The sequence below is a fragment of the Mixophyes fleayi genome, chromosome 2 (genome assembly GCF_038048845.1).
Source record: "Mixophyes fleayi isolate aMixFle1 chromosome 2, aMixFle1.hap1, whole genome shotgun sequence".
Taxonomy (NCBI): Eukaryota; Metazoa; Chordata; class Amphibia; order Anura; family Limnodynastidae; genus Mixophyes; species Mixophyes fleayi.
This window is the reverse complement of record NC_134403.1, coordinates 268,224,330-268,245,138: the sequence shown is the minus strand read 5'-3', so window position 1 is coordinate 268,245,138 and position 20,809 is coordinate 268,224,330. Positions and strand designations below refer to the sequence as shown.

General features: G+C 39.8%; 1 protein-coding gene across 3 annotated transcripts in view; it reads left to right on the top strand.

Moving 5' to 3' along the window:
* C2H1orf116 (chromosome 2 C1orf116 homolog) overlaps positions 1-20,238 on the top strand; it is a 29,867-nt gene extending 9,629 nt beyond the window's left edge. For 2 of the 3 annotated variants that reach the window (XM_075196181.1, XM_075196184.1), the window contains exons 2-4: positions 5,213-5,378; positions 7,605-7,782; positions 17,178-20,238. In XM_075196181.1, the coding sequence (XP_075052282.1) occupies positions 5,265-5,378; positions 7,605-7,782; positions 17,178-19,231 (2,346 nt within the window). In that variant the 5' untranslated portion in view covers positions 5,213-5,264 and the 3' untranslated portion in view covers positions 19,232-20,238. Of the gene's footprint in view, positions 1-283; positions 386-5,212; positions 5,379-7,604; positions 7,783-17,177 lie in introns of those variants that run through there. The other variant, XM_075196182.1, reaches the window with a different exon arrangement.
* The last annotated feature ends 571 nt before the right edge of the window (positions 20,239-20,809 follow it).

The following is a 20,809-nucleotide window of genomic DNA, read 5'->3' as shown; positions in this document are numbered from 1 at the left end:
AAGGACTTTTACGCAATATTTAAGTGTTACGAACATACAGGAATACATTCTGTTTAAAATGCTTAGTTTGGTAATTGGCTAACGCTATTGGGCATTGCTTTACATATACTCACTGTATGTATTATGTGTGTGTGTATATGTGTGTGTGTGTATATATATATATTATATATATATATATATATATATATAATTATAAATGTATCACTGTGTAATTAAATGGGTAACTTCACTAGTCTAAGTTATGCCTTTGGCTATTTAAATTATGCCTTCCAGTTTTAAAAAATGCCTCCTGGATGGTATATAAGGCAGCCTCTCCTCTTTCCGTGTCTGAGTGACTTCCCAAACTTTCTCGGAAAAATATAACATAATGGGTGGGAAACTAATGGTAAGCATAATTCACATTTTTTTCCAGTCCTCAATAGCAGCCATTATAATTGGATGTACCCAACCAATAGAATAGGGAGGGTGACAAAAAAAAACAAACTAGCCACATAAGCTGCAAAATCATAAATTTATATATTGTGGCTTAGCAGGGAACATGTCTCCCAAACTTAGAATTTATGGGAAATAAGATATCCAGATGCTAATGCCTAGCAAAGATATGGCTAGATATCCAACCAGCTGCATCGTAACTGAATCTTGAGTCTTTCTTGCCCAAGATGTTGCTACAGTCCATGTTGAGTGGGACCTCCAGGATCTCTGGTACCTTAAGCCCAATTTTGTTACTTCTCTAATCCATCTGGAAATGGCATGTCTCGAAGGACCACACCTTTTTCAAGACCCTGCAGGAACCACCAAGAGTTGTTTTGTGTTTCTGAATTCTTCCTTTCGGATAAGTATATGGAAATTTCTTTTGCTAAGTCCAAGGAATGCAGTGTGAGAATATTCTGAGATACTTCCCTTTTTAGATGAAGGTGAAATCGCTGAATTGAATTCCACACGTCTTTCATTTCCAATACATTTACATGGAATCTTTTCTCACTTTGTGTCCATGTGCCTTGCACTATCTGTCCTTGAAGGTGTTTTCCCCAGCATGTGGCACTGGTGTGTCTAGAGTATTATCCATTTTGGCTCTAAAAGGGACACTACTCTTGGTTTAAACTTTGAGCTTAGTCACCACCTGAGAGACTTTTGACAGGATGACTGTGTGATTCAGAGATGTTTGCGGGTGTACCCATTGTGTAAGAAGTTCCCACTGGAGATTCTGCATGTGCCATCTTGCCTAAGGAATCCTATGTTGCAGGAATATTTTCTCATCAATTGAAGTCCCTATCTTATTGATGTTTACTGATGAGTCTACAGTTGAGGTGCCAGAGACTGGATCTTGATACAACTTTCTTCTGATAGTGAACATCATGTTCTGCATAATGTTTACCTGGACTTTCTCAAACTTTACTTTTTGTGATGGGATGAGTTGATCTTTTGCCTATAAATTCTTCACCAATTTTGTCCAGATCATGAAACCTTGTTTACTTAATTTTTCCAGCAGAGTAACTAGCACCTTTGAAAAGTTCTCATAGCCGTTGCCAGTCTAAAGGGCAGGCAGGTGAACTGAAAGTGCTGGACTAAAGCCTGGGACCAGAGGAATTTCCTGTGCTGAACTGCAACAGGGATGTCTGTGTGTGTGTGTGTGTGTATATATATATATATATATATATATGCATCCTGAAGGTCTTTGGATGTAAGAAACCCTTGTCTGTTGATCACAAGGACTGAATTCACATACGTGCAAAAATGTCTGATGTGGATAAACTTGTTTAGTCTCTTCAAATCCAAAACTGTGTGAAAGGCTGATGCATTTCTGACACGGAAGAGCTTGTAAGAGAAACCTCTGCCTTCTTAGCCTGCAGGAAAATTAAAAATTGTATGAGCCTCTATTAAGAACTGCAGACAGGTTTTTCACGGCTACCACTTCTATTAATGTTGATGGCATCCTGGACCAGACAAATAAGTTTCCCTGAGGATACTGATGAACTCTATATTTTGTACCAGTGTCTTACATTTTCCAATACCCATCGATCTTTGATAGTGGGTACATATTTCTGCATAGTGAATGATTCTGCCCCCTACTGATGTCAATAGGCGCGGATCCTGACCATAGTCATTGTAGATTATTCTGCTTTAACCTCCCTTTAGGCCTGAATGCCCCAAAGGACTATTTTGATTAAGTAGGCATATTCTGCCTGATGTACTGTTTCCCTGGCTTATAACTTCTTCTCTGAAGTGCTCATGAGCTGAGGAAAAATATATAGGCCTTCTATTCTGTGGAAAACTGATGTACCTCCAGAGGATTTTTGTATGATGGAGTCTAATTTTGTCTACAAAGAACAGGAGTTCTTCAAATGGAAGCCTGGAAAATGATTCTACCCATTGTAATGGCTGCCATAGAGGATCGAAGAGGAAAAATATTATTTTTTAAATGGCTTTTCTCTGTTATTCCCTTTCCATAAAGCGAAGCTATTCTCTGTGCATTAGTGTGTGCATGTATAATCTGTCTAATCTTTCACAAGTGCAGTTGTTTTGTAAACATTGGTTAGTCTTATTTTCTGACATATTGCACCCAGGTACCACCTTGCACTTTCATTAGACACATTCCTTCATTCAGAAGCCTATTTTAATGACCTCTTAGTGTGAAACACCCTCTTGGAATACATTTTAAATCTGCATAACATTTTGCTAATTTTCATGAAATGTAAATATCGTTTTCTATGTATTGAGCTTCCTCAATTCTATACAAAAAAATGTGATGCCCATGTGACCTAAAACTTGCTCAATTCGTAAAAGCCATTTCTTCCTACTAGGGGCGAAAAAAAGTCCTTTATAATTTTGTAAATCAATTTGTTAATCCTTACTTTTAGAAAAATAAGAATTCCAAAATAAATTCCGATTGATGGAATAAATAACTCTGTTGCAGAGTATTCACATTTGTTGCATGTATTTTTTTTTAATTATTATTCCTTTTTCCCTTCCTGATTATCTCCTTATCTCTTCCTATGTCACCCCCTTTATACACTGTCTTGCATGCTCTTATAATGCTGTCACACATAACAGTGCTATCACTTACATGAAAATTCAGTGACATTTTTGAGCTATTATCTGAGCTTGACTTGGGCTTCCAGTGTAACTGGATGTCTAAGTCAAAGATTGTTGCGGTACCATCCACATACCGCAACAGTCCTTGTTAAATGGGCTTTCCCATGCTTTATACAAGGAAGCTTTCTCCCGAGAAGTTGAGCGAGTCTCCACTAGAGGGGGTTACCGCTGGTGGTAGCCCTTGATAGAGAGTAGTCCTGTTTCCTGCAAAAAACACATTTCCTCTGGAGAAAGGGCTTTTCTCTACATTGTAAATAGAGCCAAAAGAGTTTGGTGGGCATGGCTCTGGCAGAAACTTTGGTAGTTTTTGTCTGGAGCATTCAGGTTTTTGTTGACACTATTCCAAGAAGAAGACCTCTGCAATGACCTCAGGATAGCAATTGATGCTGCCTATCAGACTGGGAAGGGTTGCAATATAATTTACAAGTGGCGAACATTGAAGACAATTGCCACTCTTCCCAGAAGTGTATTTTAATGATTCTACCATCAGAAAATCATGAACGCTTTATACTTAAAGATCTTTATAGGAAAATGTAGTGGTCTGTCTGATAGCCGCACACTAGCAAAACTACAGATGAATGGCTGAAAATAAAATAATCAAGGTTTTGAAATGCTCAGGTTGAAATCAAGAGCTAAACCCTGTTGAAAATGGTGTGGCAGGATCCTAAGAAAATTGTTTTTGTGAATATCTTTTAAATATCAGTGAAATAAAGCAGTTATGAGGAGTGGGCCAAATTCCTCAAACCTGACATCAGAGACTGATAAACTCAGACACAAAATTTTAGGGTGTACATTTTCACACATGGCTGCTTAATATTTGTTTATTGTTAACAACATGACAAAGTAGAATCTGGGTATCTGTGTTTGTCACGCAAGATAAGATTTTGCAAATTTAAGGCCTTAAAACTACATTGTTTATTATGTCTTGGTGTGTATTATATACAGTACATGGGTCAAATGAGTTTGTATACTGCACCTTGTCCCACTGCTTTGATAATGATTGTTGTATTCTCCCCCGCCTAACACGGTCTCCCTCGTGTCCCACCCCTTCTTTGTGCCTGTATTGTTGTGATCACAGTCAGGCTTCCATGAGGTACTGCAGCCCTTTCTGCCTTTGGGCTCAGAGGGCCTGAGTCATTAAGGAGAGCAAAAACAAAAAAGGATAACTTTGCACCTTGGCAAAACAATGTTGCATTGGTGGAGGAGGTAAACTTAAAATGTGGGGACAGATTTTAGTTTTATAATAGATTTATAGTTGGAGCAGGACATGTCCTATATCAAGTTTAGATTTCAGTGTAAAAATAAAGTTATAGTATTTATATGCAGGGAAGCGGGGAGGAGGAATCTGGGGCCCACGGTGTGCTAGTTCCCCGTGCAGCGGGCCCCATTATCACTATGGGCCACTGTGTATGGTTATGATATCTCTAGAGATAGCAGCCTATTTGCTATAAAATGCGGTGTTTAAGGGGCTTATTTCTTTAATGTTCGTATTTCCTCCCGTTAATTATCATCCATTATCGCAACATAAGGGATGATCTAACTCAACCATTTATTAAAAGATCATGACTGGAAAGCGCATCCAATTAGATGCTCCCCTGGCATTGACTTTACTATACTAATAACCCCGTGATCTAACTCTGAGTCTTAATCGGTATTGTATAGAGGGGTGACCACGAAGCCTGCTAGAGAAGAATTGGAAGATCTCTTTCCTGCAATGCTCTCCCCATAGGGCCATCGGGGTCAGACTAGGGTTTTTGAAGCTTGAGGTATAATGCAACATCTGGCCTAATGCAGGAGATATCTATGTAATCTCCTCATTGGGCTTTTGTTAAATAGCTGTGATACTAAGTTATGTGAAAAAAAAAAAATGTCACCACATGCTTTAATGCTTAATAACTAGGCTCCTAAGTGTACAGTGAGAGGTAGTAAGTAAGCCTCTAAAGTACAACTTCCTGCAGCCACATGTGTTTACTGATTTTTCTATACCCCCACTTCTAAATTTCCACTTTGACCAATGTGTATAATATGGAGAGATAGTAAACTATATGTTGTATACTTGATTCATTCTATAATGTTTATTTATAATCCATATATATCTTTTTTTTTTTTCTTTTTACAGCAAGATTTCTCACGTCTGTCGTAACAATTGCTCCTGAGATCTGCTGTGGGTGATGCCGGAGAAAGCACTTTGGACACAGCATGTAGGGATGGAAGCCTTAAACAGTGTAGGCAGCACGGGTAGCTGTGACAGTATGGAGAGCATTTCCTCCAACCACTCTGCTTTTGTAAGTTTCAGTAAAAAGTTGTATACTTTTATATGAAAATGTTATGTTTTGCATACAAAACAGATCAGTAGCTTTGTTGTTAGAGGTGTAAATGAATATCTTAAACCAGTGTGTTTTGGTATTTTTTCCTACTTGTTTTTTTTTTTTTTTTACCCCCACGTGCCCAAATTTTCCCACGACAATCTTAACCTTATTAAAAAGGCATTCTTCAAAGTATGGGAAGTACCGGTGTTGGTGTATAATTCTAATATATATGTATATAATATATTATGTTTATGTATCTATACACACACTAGCGTGCAAAAGTTTAGAATCGCTAAGAAATGGATGTATTCGGGGAAACTTGTACCCACAACTTTTGTAGTGCGACTGGCTTGAAGGGTATTTTTCCCTGACCGTACTGTGTCAAGCTCATCCCACAGGAGCTCAGCAGGTTTAAGATCTGGCAATCTGTTTCTCATCCATCCCCAATACTTTTTTTTTTTTGTATTTGCAAGTTTTAAATATGACTCTTTCTCTGCAACTCTGCCTATAAGGCCAGCATCTCGTCTTTTTTACTGATGCAGATGACACTGGTATTTGACTTGTACTCTTTAAGAATGCAGCTAACTGAAGATCTGTAAGGTTTCTGTTTCTCAAACTATAGTCTCTGATGTACTGAGTCTCTTGAGCCATTGTGCTTATTTTTCTATCCTAGTTAGAGCATAGTTGCCCACTTTTAAAGCCACATATGACAAGTGCATCGCGTCACTATTACCCTGCTCCCTGTCATTGGTATTCATTTTAGACACATCATTTGCAGACTACAGCACTAATATTAGTTAGAATATTGCCTGCTAGCATTACAGGATTTCTGGGTTAACGCCATCCAAAAACATACTGGTCAGTTAATTTAATTTCTCAAAAGAACAATAGACTGATGTTTCTTGACTAAGCTGTTTTTGTTTTGCCAGTTTTTGCACCCAGAATTACGACACTGGAGTAATGGCTGCTGATTTGCATTTATGTTGTTCTGAGTATGTCGCCAATGACATAAAATTCCACCCCTAATAATATCATATATATCCCTAGTCATTATGCTATGCCCCCAAATTAGTCACACCTCAGTTAGAATGACGGGTGTTTTTTTGATGGGAAAGAGCCCCTGTAAATAATCTTTCACCTATTACCCTATTAAATCTGTAATCTTACTGAAGTTGTGAGTGACTTTGTGTTCACACAAATTCTATACCTATTAAAATAATGTTTGAGAGGTGATGGTAAAATGTTTGTCTGTATTTTTGATAATTATGTGTTTGTTATTAAACAATATTATAGAGTGTACACATGTGCAAACACTGTGCCTATTATAAATTGCCACCTCTGATCAGCTCTTTTTATGATCGGAGAATGTGACTCAAATAATTATATAATTTATTTTTAACTTTCTATTCCTTCATATCTGTACCTAAAAGATCATTTGTAGAAATGAGAGAAACTTGCACCCAGCCCGTGGTATTTATTGTAAACACATGATTTACTGACTACAGCGCTAATATTACTGATCATATTCCCTGCTACCATTGCAGGGTTTCTGCATTAATGCTGTCCAAAGACATACTGGTCGGTTAATTGGCTGCTGTCAAAAATGGACCCTAGTGTGTGTTTTGTGTGGTAGAGAATTTAGACTGTAAACTCCAATGGAACAGAGACCGATATAAATGATTACATATTCTCTCTACAGTGTTACTTGCTATGGTGGCGACATATAAATAAACAGTACTGAATTATAAAGGCCACATTCCACTGGTGTATTTGTGTTTGCAAAATTGACTGCGGGCCACTGCCACACCAATCAAGTTATAGTTATGCAACCTAAAAGGTCGTAAGTGTCTTGGTGAGTTTCGCATGCTACCTGTAGTCAGTCTGTTAAATATAATCACAGCAGCACAGATTATCTCAGGATATGTCTGTGTTGAATTGTGGGAGGCAGAGATCTGTCAACTTGTGTGATTGTGTATGAGAGAACAGCGCAGCAAGTGGCAAGGACAGGGTCCATATGTAAGGAGAGGTCTTGAGACAAGCAGGAAGACACTGGAAAAAAAAACCTGTTGAAGGAGCAGGGCCCTCAACAGTGCAGAGTAAAGATGGGAGGCTCTTCTAAAACTGGTGCAGTAGTGTCAAAAGGATCACTATATAAAGGAAAGTTCATTCATCAAGCTTATGTTAATGCCTTTGCTTTTACAGAGTGGAGATGGCTATGATCACCTTTCAGCTGAGGAACGAGAGTGCTTAATGTTTCTTGAAGAAACCATAGACTCCCTGGATAATGAGAATGACAGTGGACTATCCAATGATGAACAGGAAAGAGAAAAAACTGCCATCCTTTCTGTGTCGGAACCAATGAGGATTCCACAATCCAATAGTAAGTATGCGTTGAAAGTGTTGGATATACTCCCGTAGAGTGTATCCATCACTAAACTGACATTCAAATTTCTGTTGCTATTTTATAATAACTATATGTGTGTATATGAAAGAGAATACTTGCGCAGCAGCTATGCATACTAGGGCAAAGTAGTAGTGAGTATTGTTCGACAGCTGCTAAGATCTTAAAGGGTCTCTATGAATTCAAAAGATAACAATCACAATAAGTGGGATTAATTAAGAATACATATACAATGTAGTATATACAATATGGAATAGCTTATATAAATGAGTTCTCTCTGGGAATCTGTCCAATTTCTAATCAGAAATGCTAGGGCAATAAATGTCCTTTTGTAAGATCAAGGAATATGTTAGATTCAGAAGAGTAATTGTGTTTAGAGTGGTAATGATATACTACAGTAATATATAGTACAATGTAACTGGTGGAGACATTTGGTGGTAATAGCGGAGTTACAGCATTTAAAAAAAAAAAAAAAAAATCTCTATATGCACGACTGTTATTTGTAGAACATGAGAGAACCTACATGATCTCTAATCTACATAAAAAAAGAAAAGGGCGAAGTACATTGGAAATGATAATATATAGTACATTGGCAATATTACGAGAGGATGAGAATAATGATATGAGTACATGATAGACCTGATAAAATTAATTAGACTGATGATTGAGATTAATGGCTTGGTAGGTAAGGAGTAATTTAAGTTAGCAATATGTGCTGGTCAGTGGCGGAACTTCTATTGTTGCGGCAGGTGCAGTACACCGGGGCCCATGGAGATAGTGGGGCCCGTGGCATGGCAGATGCAGAGGGTTGGGGGCACTGGTTCCCTCTTCCCCACCTCCCTGCATCGGGTCCCACAGCTTGCTAGTTCAGTCTCTGGTGCTGATGTATTCCTTTTTCAGTAGTTATGCACAGCCAAGTTAAGATAGTGATGTCTTCAGTTAAGAATGGGGATAATAGAATGGTAATCCTAAACTGGAAAAAAACATCGAACTAGGAGCGGAGGGGATAGATGTTAGTGATCAGACTGGTAGTGAGATGTGGGAGGGGGGGGACATAGTATATGGTATCCTGTAATGCCATTTTTAAGTGGTGTGTATCATATTCTAAGGAATACATTGATTGGTTGATCGGTGTCCAGACTAGCAGATGAATGAAACCTATAATATACATGTAATCAGATGTATATTTGTATATGGCTGTCCATATACAAGATGTCTTCTCTTTTATTTTTATGTTTTATATTTGTGGCGGAGGAGGTAGAGGGAGAGAAGGGGGGTGGGAAGTAGGCAAGGCACCCATTTCACCAATAATAGTACTAATGAAAATATATGATCAATCAACCTATGCTATTAGAAATCCATTCTCAACATTCTCTTCTTGCCCATGGTGCATCACACCCAGCCTGGTGGATCCGGAGATGGCCCAAGAGCTATGTGCCAGTAGCGGGAGGGAGAGTTGAGGAGGATATGCAGCTACGGCTTTCTTGTGAATACTGTGGGGCCCAGACCTTGTTGAAATTATGTGATTTGTCTTGTAGGTAGTATGTAATACACTCCATGCTTGCGATATGCCATATGTAATTCCGCGGCACCTGCATGGAGGGAGGATAAAGGTCTTTCCAATATTTGGCTATTAGGGATTTAGCAGCTGCCAGTATATGGGAGACAAGCTTATTAGAAGGGGCACTCTCATCAGGGATAGGGCGAGAGAGAAGGAACGACAAAGGGTCCTTATTGACCTGTTGCTCAGGCATAGAGTACAATGACCATGTTCCAGAAAGGGACTATACAGGGGCATGTCCACCATATATGTAGCAACATGCCCCTATGACCATATTCCCACAAACAGCTCCAGATGGCGGTGGAAAACATTCTAGATAGTTTGTCTGGAGTATAGAACCCCCTGAAGTACAAAGTTGTATGCTGTTTCCTTAATTAGTGTAGAGATCGAGCTCTAGGCAATTCCGTCTATAACCTGCTCCCAACAAGACTCACCGAGGGAAGGGACCCCAGGTCTCTTTCCGATTCCCGCTCGATCTGACCTGGTGTGTCGAAGGAGATCTAAATTGGTAAATTATAAATTCCAGATATCAACCCTTTGCTAAATGGGGAATGTAAACACGTGTTCTCTTAGAAAGTGAGGGACTGAAGAACATCAGGGGAGGGCAAGGACTTGGCGGAGTGTTGGACCTGGAAGTAGTTTGGCAAAGTTGACCCCTACTGCTCAGCGTAAGTGTAGCTGAGTATTGCTCTGCTGTCTTGAAGATATCTTAATGATAAATAGCAAAGTTACTTTCTATTGCCGAAATAAGCCGTATATTGGGGAAAAGTCCCTAACAATCTAAAGTTCCTGACCTGCCAGATTTTCTGAATTGTCACTCAAACCACCAATTGTGGATAAGTCAAGTCTCAGTGGGATGTAATACCACTGATAAATCTTCTATGCATTCTTTTTCATTCAGACACATATAGAGGCTTTTGATGACCCTGACCAGATCTTAGACCAGTCTTCCAAGTCCAATATCTCCCCCAGATCCGCCTGCAATCTAGATTTATATGGCTCTTTTGTGTCCATTTGTGAAGGTAGCAAAGAGCCGTGTAAAAAGACGATCAAGCCCTTGAAGAAGTGGCCAGAGGTGCAAACATGTTAAAAAATGGAGGGGCCTAGACAATATAATAATATTGGTGGAACGGTAGAAATGCCTGATTTGTAAATATTGATGGAAGGATCTTGTAGAAAGGTAACGTGTCCTGTACTGTGGAAACTTCCCCCCAATATAGTGAGATTGTTTAGGCATCTGATATTCAGTTTATGCCATAGCGTATTCATAGATTGGGAACACCCCAGAGGAAAAGCTGGATTGTTCCAGACGGAGAATGGATTGAGGGCTATAATTTATAGCGGCAGGTTTCAAATAGAAAGTAACCTGTTAATCACGGGTTGAGACCAGGCTGCTAGTGGCATATGTAAGGATGAAAGTGGGCATGAGAGTCAGGTGACAGCCTCTATATCTACCAATATTCTCAAACCAGAGGGAGGAATGCCAGTGAACATCCCATGCCAATTTCCTTCCAGTTCTTATGGAAATCTAGAGGATTTGTGGGCAGACTCTGTGTTTCTTTTGTAACCAAAAAAAAAAGTGACTTTGCAGCATAGGATGCTGGGGGTATTCTTTAAATGAGTAGAAAATGTCAGTATTATTATTCAGATTATTTGGAAAAGATATAGTCTGGACAATATATTTTCACAGATGTGATGTGTTATTCTTAGACTGTGAACATATTATTCCAGGAATCCAAATCGGATGCACTACTCTTAATTAGCTAGGTACTTAACTCGGTGGGGCTGCCACTTAAATTAAAAACTAGTATCGAAAAGCTTTTAGAGCTAAACTTTAATTTTAAGCATGAAATCCTACTGTCTGTATCGGTTAAGTCCTAATTAGTGAAGTGTCTCTATCTTTTTGTTTCCCATTTTGTTTATAAACTTTATATCCTACCATCATACAAATGTGTAAGTGTTGCCCATATTGAAGGTGAGGAACAAACTGCCATAGTGGTGCAAGACTATCAGATTATGTCTACCTTATCCCTACTTGCTCAATTTCACCAAACCAACTTGAAAATTCAGTCATGCATTTTAACATGAGTCATATTTTTGGTTTTGACTGAAGAAATTATTAATGCTTAGTGAAGTATATTACTTTTAAAGAGAGGGAGGGAAATATTGGGTTAATAAGTGTATAATGTTGATTATACAGGAGCATCACAAGAGGTGTGGTAGACCTTAATATAGACCTAATTTAATAATCCATGTGATCATTCCTAAAGTCTCCTTGATTGTGTGTGTTATGTAAGAGTGACTGTCACAAAACACCATGTAATTAACAGCAGGACTTCATGACCAAGGGAAGAGCTATGAGCCATCTAAATATATCTATATGTATGTGAGTAAACACCCACAAATGTGATTTCCCATTCAAGTATTACATAAGGAGCCTCCCTTCTTCGAACACTATGTTCTAAGGTGTTGGGAACATCAGGTGCTAGGAGCAAGTCATGACTACCTTTAGTCTCCATTTGTGACAGGATGGTACCAGTTCTGGGGAGGGAACTTTTGGGGCCTTGGGTATGTGGCCAAACCCTCGTCACAAAGCCCCTTTCTCACAGTGCTAAAATATTGGTAGATATGATTAAATAAATAGTGTAGTTTTTATTGAAAAGCAAAGTTGTTTATATTAAAGTAATAATCAAGATAAAGCCATGGCTAGAGGAATTGATGGCATGATGTAAAGCAGAGGAACTTTAACCCAGTGAAGTCAGACAGTAATGCCCAGTAGATGCAGAAATCAAACACAATGTTCCATTGCTTTAAATGAAGAGAGGTGATATGCACTTTAAGTGGTGATTTATGAAGCTACACAAAATGTGGGCCTATGGTGCAAATTACTATTTGTAATACCATGTGCCTGATCTTGTGCAAATGCAGCCATTGTTTATTGGAAGCACACAGATTAGTGTATTGAGATGGTGACATTTGTGAGTTTGCAAAAGTTTGAATCTAATGGGAGGAGCAAGCTAAAAATAATCAGATTTTTTTTGTTGTTGACCATATGGCAGGCAAAGAAATGTATATTTTCAGGCATGAACTGGGGAGTAACAAAATTACATGACATTCATTTTGTAATTATGTAACTTATGTAAATAACCAAGTACTATTGTAAATGACCAAGTAAACCGTTTCAATTGGTATGTACAAAGTTATACAAAGAAAGAAGATCTGAAAAGCATTGAGAAAACGGCAATAGAGATAAAAAAAAATATATCTGGTAAAAAAAAAGATAGCTACTCCACACCCTTTGCATATATACTATTTTGGGGGCTGGGAGAGTTGATGGATTAGTTTGGGTTAAAATGGATGTATGGACTGACATTATCCAGATGTTTACAGTAATGCTTTGGGTTTAGTTTGAGTTAAAACAGATGCAAAAACCAGCTGTGAATAGATGTTCACAGTAATGCCTCTTACACCTGTCATGAGCAGACACTTTTTGTATTAAATATTGGAACTCTGTCCCGTACTTAAGGGATGTACATGAGTAAGCTTGACCACCCATGTTTGTTGTGCATTGATGAAGAGGTACTTATTCAGAAGAGATTTTCCCATAAGAATGTATGAGATAAGATCTCCCCCATCCATCCATCTCTGTGTCTCTGTCATCTACCATCCCCCTGGCACCACCTCCCTTTTCCTTGACAACTTTGCTGCCTGGCTCCCTCACTACCTTTCCTCTGACCTTCCCTCATCATACTTGGCGACTTTAAATCCCTATTGACAACTGCTCTGGCCCTGCCACCATCAAACTTCTTGCCCTTTCCACCTCCCTAGGCCTCACTCAGTGGACCTCCTCCCCTGCCCACTGACTTGGTCACTTCCTTGACCTTGTCTTCTCTCATCTCTGCGATCTCTATGACCTCTCCAACGCTCCCTTCCCACTCTCTGACCACCATCTCCTCTCTTTCACTCTGTCCTCCTTGATGCTATTGACCCTATCTCTTTCTCCTCCTCTCTTGAAACTCTCCTATCACCTCTTCCCTCTCTGGCCTGCCCTGACCAGGTGTCCTCTCTCTACAACCACTCCCTCACTACTACCATGGACGAGGTCGCTTGGCCTCTTCTATCCGCCGCCTTATTCCCCAATCCTGGCACTCCAAACTCACCCGCTTCCTCCAAAAGTGCTCTCGCACTGCTGAACGCCTCTGGAGGAAATCTCATTACCTGGCTTACTTCCTTCACTTTAAATTTATCCTCTCCTCTTTCTGCTCTGCCCTCTCACTCGCTAAACAATCCTTCTTTAAGTCTCTCATTTCTTCTCATTCTTCCAATCCCCGCCTCCTCTTTGCCATATTCAACTCCCTCCACTCCCCCCCCTCCTGTCCCACTTTCCCTCTCCGCTTCTGACTTCGCCACCTTTTTCTCTTCCAAAATTGAGGCCATCAGACTGAACATCTCCTCCTCCCATCCTTCTCCCACCACCCTCATCGCTTCACCTCCCTCCAACAACCAACTCTGGTACTCCTTCTGCCCTACAACGGGTGAAGAATTTTGCTCCCTTATTCTTTCCTCTCCACCCTCTACCTGTCCTCTCGATCCCATCCCCTCTCACCTCCTTCGCTCTCTCTCCTCCACTGCTTGCTCTTACCATGCACACCTTTTCAACCTATCACTCTCCTCTGGTGTAGTCCCCTCCTCATTTAAACACGCTCCTATCTCTCTTATCCTCAAAAAACCCAATCTCTACCTCACCTCTCTCGCTAATTATCGCCCTATCTCACTTCTCCCCTATGCCTCCAAATTACTAGAGCGGATTGTCTGCAGACACCTTTCGGACAATTCCCTCCTCGACCCTCTCAAATCTGGTTACAGCCCCCTCCACTCCACCGAAACTGCCCTGGCCAAAGTTACTAATGATCTCCTATCAGCCAAATCCAGGGGTCAATTCTCACTATTCATCCTCCTCGACCTCTCCACAGCCTTCGACACCGTGGTCAACCATCTCCTACTGCAATCTTATCTCTCTCTCGGCCTCTCTGGTTCTGTCCACGCCTGGTTCACCTCTTACCTCGCTAACCGCTCCTTCTCTGTCTCCACGTCTGGTTCTTCCTCCACCCCCTCCCCTCTCCCTGTAGGAGTCCCTCAGGGCTCTGTTCTTGGCCCTTTACTCTTTTCAGTCTATACTTCCTCCCTTGGTGCTCTCATCTCCTCCTTCGGTCTTCAGTATCACCTTTATGCTGACGACATTCAACTCTATATCTCCTCTCCTGATCTTTCCTCCACCCTCCTCTCTCATGTATCTGACTGCCTCTCTGCCATCTCCTCCTGGATGTCCTCGTGCTTTCTCAAGATTAACATCTCTAAAACTGAACTCATTGTCTTTCCTCCCCCTAGACTCCCCTCCAACCATGACCTCTCTATCGTTGTTAACAACACCACCATCTTCTCTGTCACCCAACTCCGCTGCCTGGGTGTCACCATCGACTCACCTGTCTTTTGCCCCCCACATTCAATCCCCTGCCCAAGCCTGTCACTTCCAACTGTGCAACATCGCCTGCATCCGGCCTTACCTCTCTCAGTATGCCACCAAAACTATCATCCACGCATACATCATCTCCCGCCTAGATTATTGCAACCTCCTCCTTACTGGCCTCCCCCACTCCCATCTCACCCCCTCCACTCTATACTAATTGCGGCTGCAAGACACATCTTCCTTTCACGCCGCTCCTCCTCTGCCTCCCCTCTCTGCCTTGCCTTACACTGGCTCCCCTTCCCCTACAGAATCCTTTTCAAACTCCTTACCACCACTTACAAAGCTCTCTCCTTGTCTACTGTCCCCCTATATCTCTAACCTCCTCTTCATTCACACTCCTGCCCGCTCCCTGCACTCAGCCAATGACCATCACCTCTCCTCCACTCTGATTACCACTCCAGAATCCAAGACTGTGCCACCCCCCTTCACTGGAATGGTCTCCCTTGCTCCAACCATCTCTCTCCCAATCTGTGCTCCTTCAAACGGGCACTTAAAACTCACCTGTTTATCAAAACCTACCAACCATCCACTTAATCCCCTCATCTCCTCCACTCGTTCTCTCCTCTCTCCTCCTGGCCTCCCTTTTCTCTCCCCCTTGCTTCACTGGCTCCCCTTTGTGACTGATTTTGTTTACCCTTCCTTAGGATGTAAGCTCATATGAGCAGGATCCTCTTCCCTCCTGTCTCCATACCTGTTCTTCTGCTCTGTCTTTACTGCATTAGCCTGCCTGGAGTTTCTGAAGTATTGGTATTTTTTGTTCATTGTTCTGTACTGTTTCACACTGTATAGTCTACTGTTTGTACTGTGTACGGTGCTGCAAAATCTTGTGGCGCCAAACAAATAAACAATAATAATAATAAGAATAATGATGTGAGTGCAGCAAAATATCAAGGGGGTGGCCTGATTTGTGAATATGTAGTTAGGTGTTGGGCATTTTAGGTCAGCCATGAATTGACAACGGAGCATGAGCCATGATGGCATAGCAGTAGATGGATAAATAGGCCCACTGGTACATCATTAAATGAGCTGTACATCTTTTCAGTTCATAAATGACCCCCCACCCCTCCATTGTTTGTAACATAGTTTTACAGCAATTATAATGAAATAAGTAAATGCTCATTATTTGACTGTAGACTGTACCAAATAGATATGAAAGCTGTTTAAATATAAGGGAAAACAAGGCTATGGGTTGGTAATTGTGTCGTTGACTCCCAAATACCCTTTTCCCTCTCCCATATCTATTAGTACATAAGATACAACATTGACTTCAAATTAAAAAAATACAAAGGAGGGTATGGCAAAATGGTTAGATGCATTTCCATTTCTGAACCTCCACAGAATTTTGAAAGCATATATGAAGCATATAAATAAATTATAAAATTATGCATAGAACAGAACTTATGTAATGTCGAAATTAAAGCTTACTATAGGTAGAGCACCAAACATTCACTATTATAAATATCAACAACCAAATAAGGGATGTTAGGGGACAGATTCAGTTGGGCGCGATGTTCCTGAGAACAGCGCTGCTGCGCTTTATTACCGTTTGTACGGGAAAAAGTAAGTCTTACTTTTGTTCTCTCCCGAGCAAAAGTGAGCGCCACTTTCACTGAAAGAAATCGCCAGTCATTCCGGGACCCTACACAGCGATGTTTCTTAGAATCTAACCTACCCCTATAAATGTTGTTCAGGATTTTGTAACACATATATTCTTGAAATTACATTCACTGTAACTAGTAATTGAATATTCTTGAACATACAGTGGCAAGTAAAGGTATTGGAATTACCTGGATTTCTGCATAAATTGGTCATGAAATGTGATCTGATTTTTGTTTTATGCCCCTGTTTATGCTGAAGATATGAATCGGCAATTAACAGTGAATTTCTTTTCTTTTCCATATGGATTGGGTAGATATTGAGTAAAAATTTGATACCAATAAAGAAAAATTGGCAGAAAAGATAACCTTAAGTCATCTTTTGAAATTATTGGTACAGTTTAGAACTTACAGCAGGACAAACTAAAAACCTTTATTTGGCAAGTAAATAATACAATTTGGTCATACTTATTTAGATATAAACTTTTATATCTAAATATCTAAAACTTTTATAACTTTGAAACAACCAATAGAAGGCAAAATGTGAGAACCGTTCATTGTACTTAGAATTCACAAGTTGTTACAGTTTTGTTAATAAATACACACACACACACACACACACACACACACACACACACACACACACACACACTATATAACCCCTATAAAACTTTCTTTTGTTTGCTTACAGGCAATGAAGAAACACCACCAAAGATCACAACACTTTCTAAATCGGAGGAATGGCCCAATGTGGCTTTAGAATCAAATAGAATTCCACATGGGTACCATAGTTTTCCGAGAATAATCCAAGGTTCTCGAGACGAGACTACAAAACATCCTACTGACTCAAAACTAGCAGATTCCAATAAAGACCCAACAAAACTATGGCATGGAAAACCTAAGAGTGTGTCTTCACTTAGCCAACAGCATAGGGGAGAGTCTCCTATATCAGAGTTCCTCATTCTACCTCCACCAGAGCCTTTCAGAGACCCCCAAGTTGTAGACAAAAGGCGTTCTGTTACTGATCCAACAGATTCACGAGAAGTCAGATTTTACAGAGGACAACAAAGAGCTGCTAAAATCTCAGAACATACAGAAGCACCACCTGTATTAAAGCCACCTAGCGTAAAAGCACCAACACAATCCCTGTTCCCAAGAGTCACACCCCCAAGTAAGACTCTCACTGGCTCACAACAGTCTCTCAACCAAGTTGTAGAAAAACCTGTAGATTTTCAGTTGAGACAGGGCCCACCAACGGCACCAAAGCCACGCACACTGCCACCACACATAATTATTAAAACAAGTGGGGGTGCAGTATCAAGTCTAGATCCACAGAAGAGACCAAGAACATTTTCAGCACATGAAAGAAGCACGGATAAAGCTAATGTTCCTCATTCTAAAGAGCAAGAGCAGGCAAGACATGAGGCACTACAGAAATTGGGCTTGGAGGATAAATCAAGTTCACATGAGAATATTTCCTTCAGGTCCTCAAAAATTGATTTATCTTCAGCTCAGGGTATAAGTGACCAAAGCCAAAAAGATTCTAGTAAGAAAAGTGTTGTTCTAAATCAGCAAGAGAGATTGGATTTCACGGGGAGTACTCCTGTACAGCCTTCTATTGTAGTTCACAAACCTCAAGAGAATATAAAAAATGAAGGGCCTACTAAGAACAAATTAAGCATGAAATCAAACTCGTATGAGAAATCAGATGAGCCTGTGGGTGGAACAGCCATGTTCGTTGCGAAGGACACTAATGTTGATGTAAATCCTTTGCATAATATAAAAAGTGGTCCAATTGTAATAAATAGACAAAACGTGAAGGCGAACACTCAAGAAGAATCTGAAGTGGTTATTCGTCCCTCCCAGTCATTAAATGAGATCCATATGGTTGCTGATAGTTCTCAGAAACATATGAACTCCGATGTTAATAGAAACTCATCATTTGTAAAGCCTTTCATTCAATCAAAAGCAGATAATGTGATTGATAAACCTGGTCATACATCTAAAGAAGCATCCTTCAGATCAGACGTTTCTTCTAAGAATAAAAAAGAAGATATTGGTATAAAACCATCAAGTGTGAAAACACATGCAGGGAGAGGAATTACAGTTCCAGAAATGAATCCGATACCAGTTAAAACATCTGACCACTTAACTAAATTTGAGAAACTTCAGGAAAAAGTGGGTTCCTTGGAGAATATCAACCTTATTAGTACCAGCCCTGGTAAAACATTTAGTTTTCCTCGGCCTAAAGAAGTATCTGTTACTCCACAAAGTCCTGAAGTCATTCAAAGAGATGGGAAAGACAAAGTGGTCAGCAGACACAGTACTCACTTTGAACCAGCCACTGAACCATACTTACGTTTTCCTCAGGGTTCAGTGCCTGGTCTTAGACAAATAAACATTAAGTCAAACACACTGGAACGTTCTGGTGTGGGCCTTAGTGACTCCATTGCTAATACTGAAAAGGAGGCTCAAAAGGGAGGCAACTCATTTTTCAAGAAGCCGCTTTTTTCCGGCAATTTCCTCAGAAACAACAGGCAAAGACCAGCATCCCTTGGCACAGGACAAGACTTTGCAGGCCTGGAGTCTTCTACACTAGATGCAGACAATACTGAGAAGCGATCCTTCTTTTCAAGACCCACACGCTCATCTGCTCCCGTCACTAGTGTTAAGATTACTCCAAAAGGATCTACAGATGAGACCCGGAAAGAAGCATTAAAAAAGCTTGGCATTCTAAAGGAATAAACAATAGCTTGTTCCAGAAACCATACACTGTGCATTAAGACTGAAAGGCAGTCTGTAATACTAGTGTTCTTACAGCACTTTTTTGTGAATATTTGCTTAGTGGTTTATTCTAGTGATGAAATTACACAACCCATATTGAGACTTTTTCAAAGCACTAATGTTTTAATTAAGCATGAAATTTTTTTACACCTCATTTGCAACCAAATGGATCATGCTGACCTATAAACATCTAGCTTTAAATATAGGCAATAAATGTATGTATTTTTTTATATATAAATAATGCCTGTCTGTTTTACTCAATAGAAGATGCTGCTTTACCAACCAATGTGATCTTTGTATATCATTAAAAACACCTTGGCGCACTTCATGTATATTTTGTACTGATTCTTATGTAGTATTACTAAAGCGTGACCTTCAACAGACAAAAAGGATTAAAATGTCTCCAAGCACTATGTTCTTGAAACTCTTTGTAGCTTTGTGTATCTTATCCCAATATTTGTAAAGCCTTTTTAACAGTATAACTTTATTTAATTTACTGCCTTATCTATATTGCCGAATTCACAGGCTGCTCCATAGTGCCTGGGCAACACACAATCCTCTCTTATACAAATGTAAATATATCAAAAAAAATTACCCCATGCTGTGTAAAGATCTATTGATGTTCATATATACAGTTACTTTTATTACTTTTATTTTTATGTTGCAATAGGTGAAATTGGGTTGGGAGGACATGTGTTAATCATAAAAGCATTTAAATGTTAACTGAAGTCCAAAGTTATCTGCAAATATAATTGCCAAAATGGTACTGTGAAAAACTTTTTTGTGTTTGGCATTTTTATTTAGTAACTTTTTAGATTTGGGGCATTTTTGTTTTGTTTTAATTTGGGATGGGCTGAAGTGTCGTGTAATATATGAGAAAAATTCACCTATGACTTGTCTTTTATGTTTTACTATTCTCATCCTACCTGTACATGCCCCCTGTTAATAAAAACTTTTATGAAACATAATTTTGTATGCGTGTGATAATTGTAACGTTCTTCACTGACTGCAGTCTTTATTTTTATTAGGATTTATTGTGAACAGTGTTTTGTTGCTCTCTTAATTTTAGTTCCTGTGTATGCACTTATAGAAATCACAGCTTTTCTCTCAAAATATCCTGACAATGGTGACCGATCTAAATTGTTGTGACGGGACACTAAAATGTTGCATGTAATATTGCAGCACAAGAGTCAGACTTTATTATATCCATAATCACACAATCTATAAGAAAAATGTATGCGATACAAAGAGGGCTGCAGGAAAACAGTCTTGGGACATACTGTTTACAGTGGTCCATCCTTTGTAATGTTAGGGGAACCTAGTCTAGGAATTAAAGCTGCAAGCCAATTTTTTTTTTTTTTTTTTTTTAACCTAAATGATAAACAGACAAGGGGGTGGGGGGGCATAAGGAAAGGACGGTGGAGAAGGGAGGGGGCCTAGATAGGTGCTCAAGCCAGTGATGAGAAAAAGAGCAGTATGTTTTAGGGTGAACAATGCCTGTGACATCTCAGGATAAATTGTATTACTGTGGTGGAAGAG